The 7,393-nt window shown below is 42.9% G+C and overlaps 1 protein-coding gene across 1 annotated transcript in view; it reads right to left on the bottom strand.

Annotated features, from left to right (window-relative positions):
- Positions 1 to 2,914: 2,914 nt before the first annotated feature.
- The window catches only part of LOC103773855 (neuropeptide-like protein C4orf48 homolog), a 10,914-nt gene continuing 6,435 nt past the window's right edge, over positions 2,915 to 7,393 (bottom strand). Inside the window, exons 2-3 of the mRNA XM_008941234.1 lie at positions 6,842 to 6,930; positions 2,915 to 2,980 (exon numbers count right to left, since the gene is read on the bottom strand). Of these exons, the coding sequence (XP_008939482.1) occupies positions 2,915 to 2,980; positions 6,842 to 6,930 (155 nt within the window). The remainder of the gene's footprint in view (positions 2,981 to 6,841; positions 6,931 to 7,393) is intronic.

Here is a 7,393-nt window from a genome sequence, read left to right as displayed (position 1 = left end):
GAGATCATCACCAGGATTTATCTATCACCTTGCCTACCCAGAGACAGCACCATGCTAACAAAATTATAGTGTTTCTCCTATGGGCAGGACTTGGCTGTGCATCTTTACAGCTCACCACTTGCACTCTACTTTGTCTAGAAATGTCATATGCCCAGGGCTACCTGCAGCAGCACTGCACCAAAAGAAAAGAAGACACAGCTTGCTTTCAAAAGGTCATGAGAACTGGCTCCGCAGCAAAACAGTGCTGGAAGTGTTGTGGGGAAAAACAGACTTCCTGCTTTAAGGTCTCCTGCAACGAAATGCTTTTGTAAAATATACATTTTTTCCTAGTAAGTGGACACTCAAGAGAGTTCTGAATTTAAATTACCTTCATGAACAATAATATATTAACACTATCTTAATAAATTTTTTCTTTATGTCATCCAGCAATTATAAGGAGCTTTATCACAACCACAAAGTACAGAGTGTAGGGTCCTTTAAAAAGAGCACAGAAATCATTGCAGTACTTTTAATTTCAAATAAGAGTGAGTTCAATTTTATACTTCACCAAATAAGAATACATTCATGAATTTAGCCCAATTACAATACACACTTTATTTTCCTATTCAAGGTAGTATTTTTTTTTCTGTGAACTTTCTACCTAATTAAAGACTAGATATTTATTAATGCATAAGCACTATCATTTTTCAAGTCAGTAACAAAGCACACCAAATACTATAATGCATCTTGCCCTTTTATTGTTCTGTATTACAGACAAAGAGGAGTACATAGAGAATAATCACTGCCATCACCACCATAAAGTTGCAGCGTCACTCTGATCCCTTTGGGAGCCAGAGGCCACTCACTTGTCACTCATTCCACCTTCTTACCATAACAAACTGTGCATAGCAAAACTCAACTGTGAGCAAATGTTTTTCTAAATAAAAACACAGTCCAAAACCCAGTGCTTGATAATAGGACTTTGCACGATTCTTTAAGGAACCAACAGAATAAGCATGCAGAAGAGGGATACAAAACCATGGACATGCTGCCCCCTGAAGAGGTGAGCTGAGCTGGAAAATTCACAGGTTCAGTGCTGGAACTCCATCTCCTGCAGAAAGCCAACTCAAAACGTGTGCATTACTTTGGTTCCAGTCTAAGTGGGAGGAAAGTAACCTAAGGCTGGCATTTTGCAAAGGAGTTGTGTTAAACCTATTGTTTTATCTGTAAAACAAAGTACAGTCTGTAAGAACCTCTATTGCTTCCCACCAGTCAGTTACCAGTGCTACTGTGGGGAGCAATGTGTTGCTCTGTCATGCTGCTTCTCTTTTATACAAACTAGGTCTTGATGACCTAGAAAGGGCTTTTCTAGAACACTACAAAGGATAAAGCAAATTTCCTACTTGAAATGCAGGTGCAAGGAAGCTTCTCCTTGCTGAGAACCACATGGCTTTCAGAGCTTTGGCAGAGTCTACAGTGATACACTCCTTTGTGCTACTGAGTAGGACTCCATGCAGAACAGTAAGCTGGCAGCGGGTCACAGTTCCCTGTTTCCCCGTGCTTGATGTGGTAGATGAAATGGGAAAGAAGCAGTTTGGAAACATACAGGTAGCTACCATCACAACTTACTGAGCAGCCTAGAAGCAAAATATCAGCCACTTGTGGGGAGACAGACATATTAATAAGAGTTGGTCAAATGACTTTGAAAACCACTGCTGTTGATATTACTCCTATACTCCCGTGTGTATAAAAGTTTCTAGGCTGTACACAGATGTTCTAGCAGATACACAAGTCCCTATTAATCATACTTTGGGGATGATATTTTAAGGCCTATGAAAAACCTATTATTATCTAGGGGAATTTCCCACTGCGGCCGTTTCTACTCTCCTCCCCAAAACAAAGGAAAATGATGAGAAAGGATTTGCTACTCTTTTTCAAAGAGTAACAAGGCACAATCTGCTCTGCTACTTTTACTACACTGCCTAAATTGTTTTGTTCTCTCTTGTTTCACACTGACTACAGCAGGGATATTAATAGTATCCTCAGTGCAACTCTGCTACAGAGTGTAATGTCTGTGCAAGAGCTATGACCCATTCTGGAAGGAAAACACTTCTCAAAATACAGTTTGCAGGATACTCCTGGGCATGCAGGCGCTTTGTAGGCTCTCTGCCAAGGCTCTCTGTAGAGGCCAGTTTGAGTGGTTCAATCCAGTATGTGATTTGCTTAATGAAAGACACTTCTCCAGAAGATTTTGGCAGATGCCATCAGTTCAATTGCCAGGCACTATTCATATGATTACAAATGTTACTGATCACATTACATACTTAATAAAACTCTCCAAAAAGACCATAGCTACTGTGTGTGGCTCTGAAGAAATTAAAATTGTGGTACAGATTACTGTGTTTGCTGTGCACTGGACTATTGATACAACTGGGAACAAATACCTTCCTTGGACTGCCAAGCAGTCAGTGACAGCTATTAATTTCTATATAAAGCCATGACTGCTTGTTTGTAAATGTTTAGCTATTCATCACTGCAAAGTAGCTTCCTTCTCATGTTAGGGATACGTTCCACCACAAATATATTAAAGAACTCAGCTCCACTGACTTCTAGATCTATGGCAATCCACATGTGCTGACGGGTTGGCCTGAGAGTCCAGGGACAATTTTTGGTTTAAAATACCAGGAAAACAAGATGCTACCCTTGCATAAAACCCATGAGTGAGACTTTGGCACTGTTTCTTCTGTTGACATTTCAGCAGATGCAATATCTCATACAGTAGTGATAAAACACAACAAAGCAAAAATGATCTAATCGAGCTGTACCTGTTTGGATAAAAACTGTGGCACAACTTGCACTCTGTATCTTCCTGTAATTTATTGAACAGCATTTTAAAAATGAATAAATGTCCATTGGCCAAATCTCAGTGTTCATTTCAGTGTATTGCATCAAAGCAATCACAGAGGCCTCTCTTTTCCACTCTCAGGAGGAGGGTTTCTGTCTGCAAAGAAACATGAAATCAAAGAAATGAATACTTTAAAAGAATATACAGTTGATTAGACCTAATCCCTCTGCACAGCTGTAGCCAAGGTGCTTTGCTGAGTGAAAAATCATAGTTATTAGTGCTGGTTTTCATCCAGAAAAAAAGTGATGAAATAAGTATATTCAGAACTGAGATGCATGGAGAGTATTTTTATAGTTTAAATGTTTTCATTCTCACTGTTAACTTCTAGGAGGCAGGCTGTCAAAATTATTAAAGTGTCCTTTATAAAGGCTGAGAAAAAAATCCACTTTCAACTGCACTGCTCTTAATTCCTTTGCAGTGATTGATGGCTTCCTGTTGATGATGTCTTCAGTACTGTATAATTTAATTGCACCAGATAGCATATGCTGAGGAGCCAGTTGTGTTCTCAGTTACTCTGCTGTTTCTCTAGAGTAACTCTGAGTTCGATCCAGCTGGCAATCTAACCTTCTTATCTGAAACTTATGATCTTTCAGGGCAGTTCTAGATTTGAGTTTGTGGCTCCTATTAACCTGACTTAATTTACTGACAGTTGCCTTATTGTCAACTCAGCCATGCCCCCAGAACTTCATCAAAAGCTTGAAACCTATTCTCTATAAACATAATTTAAAATTACTTGCTCTTGGAGTGCCTCAGTGGAAAACCATTTCCAAGATTTTTTTCTCTGTATCCAGGGAACAAATTAACTTCAGATCCTCAAAGATATTTAAGTGTCATTTATGTAATTGTGATCAAAGAAATATTTTGTGGGTCTTGGTCTCACTTTTTGAGAAATAAAAGCTGTATTTCTCAAACAGCACCATCATTCTCTTAAAAGATTCAAAACTGTTGGTGTAAGCAACTCACATTAGCAAGTGCAATTCTGACTGAAGAGAAACTTCTTCCTGAGCATATTTTGTGGTTTTCACCCTATGGTCTCTGGTCCCTTTAGCATTTTGTAGACTGGCTTTGAAGGGTTTCTTGAAGGGAAAAAAATAACCATGCTTAAATTCACCATGAGTAGGCTTTCCACATGCACTGCCAAAAAACATTAAAGGTCGAAAACCACTTCTTAACAAATGATCTCAAAGCTCTGTGAAACAACAGGTTCTTCAGCCTGCTGGTGCTCCTCTGGTATATTTCCAAAGCAAAGGGTTAATTGACAAAGACACACAGTTTCCAAAGGAGCAGCTGGGCCATTCTACCTGAGGACCTGCTGCACCACCCTCTGCCTTGCTTGGCCAGCACTAGCTGTGCATCCCAGCAGTTCCTACTCTCTGCTACTCCTTTCTTGTTCTCAGCTTGCAAGCTTTCACGGGGAGATGCCACTTGAGAACAGCTTTTCCCTCCCCTCCCCAGCCCTCTCTCCTTTTCAACTCAAACTTTTGAGATCCACCTCTGCATTAAAGAGGACTTGTTCACTTTCCTTGTCTGCTTTCTCTTATCAGCTTAGTGCAGTGGCAGGTGTTAATAAACACAGCTCCTTGCTTCTACAATGAAATCTTGGATGAGTGAATGCTCTCTTTGTTGGAAGCCCAGAAGAAGTCATAGAATCGAATCATCTTAATACCAAACAGGCTTATTGGATTTCACCGTAATGCCAACAAGCTGTCACTGCTACCACAAACCCTGCCTAGGCATCACTCATGACTATTTACAGTCAGGAGGAGCAGCTCTGGGAGCACTTAGTTGTAAATGGAAAGACTATGAAAGAGAAGCATCAATTACAAAAATTAACTGTGGCCCTGTTGGCATTGACTTAGAAAGTCCCTGATAAGAATTGTCCTGCATGGGGCTTGCCCTTGTAACAAGAACTTTCAAGGCTCAGGAGTTGTTAAATGAAGTTATTCATGTGCACAACTTGAGAAACTATAGTTGGTGAGCACGATCCAAGTGCCAGCAATTGAATAAGCACAAGGAGGCTGTACCTTTCAGAGAGTATAAGACCACAGCGTGTCATCTGTAGGGCCCTGGCCCCTGCATTTCACTTTAGTATCTCTGCATTGTTGGATAGTTTGTGTTTTACTAAAGCTTCTCTTCCAGAAAGGCCTTTGGAGTCTCAGTCTAAAGGCTGGAAAACACAGACAGTAATATATCCTTTCTTTACTAGTAGTATTAAACTTTGACAGTTGCCAAAGGATGGGTGATGTCCCAGATAACTGGTCATGTTTGTTTTGGTGATGCACTTTTCCTATGCCCCCTGTTCTGTAGTACTTAGAACTGTCTGAATCAGCACCTTGACATCTCAGGCCTGTCCAGGTCCTCACAGAGACAGAAGCTTATCCTGCAGCACTCTGAGACCAGGCTATCCCTTCATGTTCTGCCTCACCCCTTACATGACAGCATGGCTCTCTGATGGGTTGTATTCTCACTCCACTCTCCAAGTAGAATAGCCAACAAAGATATGTCTGAACATCACTGTAAGTGGGAATAAGGAACTGTGCTGCCTCTATGGTGTTCAAATGAATCTTCTCAGTGCAGCTTAGACAGAAATTTAGTACCTCCTTAACCTCCTATGTAAAGCCTGGTGACAGTGTAAGAACCAAGGCAGCTGCAATTGCATGTGGTATTACCAGATCATGTGTAGGTATAAAACTTTTGAACTGAACCTAATCCAAACAAGTGAAACCCTGCTATGCACCAGAACAGCTGAGCCCAGCTGCTGGAGGTAAAGCTCCTCTACTCACACTTCACCACTTAACAGTTCTTCAGTATTATCCCAGTGCACTGGGGAGCTTCTGCCATGGAGCCCATGCTGCACTCAGAGCTCTGTCCTAATCAGTTTGCTATTGATAGCTCAAGAAAGCTAAAGTCACTCCAACCTTATTGTGTGGGGCCCTACGTGATTGCCCAAGGTCACAAGAAATCAAAGGCAAGACAACATAATTGCCCTTCTCTGTTATAGCTTGAGACACATAATTGATTTACATCTCTTTGGTCGACCCTGCTATGAATGGCAATTTGAGCAGAGCGTGACTTTGGAGGAACAAGGAGCCCTTCTCACCTACCAACAGAGATAGCACTGGCCACAGGCACCAGGTGGGCACCTGGAGGAACTGGGACACGTGGCTGCAAACTGGTTTCACTCCCCACCAGTTGCTTTATTGTCACGTTGCCAGAATTAATGGAGCTTTTAGGGAAGAAGAGGTAGGACAAGACATATATGAGGGGGGCTTTTTTAGAGGTGACAGACCTCCTGCCCCTTGCAGACTTCAGACAGCGTGGGAACCACTGTGGTAAGTCCTACCCCAGTCAGTGTTTGTGCACATTTATGAACCCACATATGTATGCAGTGCTAGAATCAGGGCATTTAGCACCCCCTTGGTTTTGTGCATTGGGAGCTCTGCAGCACAAGACCAGCACGTGAAGTTGCAAAATGCCCTGTGTGCTATGATAACTACCTGAGCAAATGTGCTTCCCATTTTTTTCACAGAGTATTGATCCATGAACAAGGAATATATGTGCTTCCCTGGCCTCTCTGCCAGCCCTGCCTCCCACATTCTTTGCCCTCCACCTCTCTTCCTGCTCCTGCCCAGTCAACAGTCAGCACACAGCTCAGAAGCAACGTTGTGAGACAAAGAGTAAATGATCTTTCCACCTCTCTCCTTTCATACATTGTCTTTCCTTCTCTATTTGATGCAGGGACTGTTTGGGGTAATTCTTTAGCCTGTTATGCAAGAAGACAGACTAGATTACCTTTAATGAACCTCTCCAGCCTGTGAAAAAATAATCTGTACTTGGTACAATCCTATTTGCTGCAATGGAAGTGAGTCAGCAGAGTTGTCACGTCTGCTGTACACAGACAGGCAGACCTGGCCAATTGGAGATAAAGGCTGAGTAAAGGTCTATAGAAACACGTACCCGTGTGTCTAGATTATACGCCGTCTTCTTCAAATCCTGCAACGCCCTCTGCATGAACTCAAACGCATGGCAGTCAACGCAGGGGCGACCTGGGCAAGAGAGCAGAAGCCATCACTGTCACAGCCCGAAATGGGGAGTGTGGCAGGACAGGGGAGGAACGCCAGGAGAACCCCCGTTTATCAGGCCCCCGCACCTGCGGGTGTACAAAGGAAGGGCTGCCTGGGGGCAGGGCTGGGTCTGTCCCGGTGCAGATGTGTGAGGACCAGCAAGAGCACAGGAGCAGTCTGCTGTGTGTGCTCTTCTGCTGCCCGGTGCTGCGTGCCTTCAGCCCCCAGCCTCTCCCCTTGAACCTGAAATCCTCAGCCCTCCTCAGACACGGGTTAAGTCTCAGCTGATACTCTGAAAATAGCAGTTTGCAGTGGTTCCGAAATCAGACAGGCAGGTCTGTTTTTCCAGGAGCATCTTACAGAGCAGCTTGGCAAGGGGCGGTGCCAGGTCTGTGTTTGCTTCCTTTCACCTGCTGCTGTGGTTTTTCTCTGCCAGGAATTGCAA

The sequence above is a fragment of the Merops nubicus genome, unplaced genomic scaffold, assembly GCF_000691845.1.
Source record: "Merops nubicus isolate BGI_N331 unplaced genomic scaffold, ASM69184v1 scaffold6915, whole genome shotgun sequence".
NCBI classification, from domain to species: Eukaryota; Metazoa; Chordata; class Aves; order Coraciiformes; family Meropidae; genus Merops; species Merops nubicus.
The sequence above is the reverse complement of the archived record's forward strand: the minus strand, read 5'-3'. Positions and strand labels throughout refer to the sequence as shown.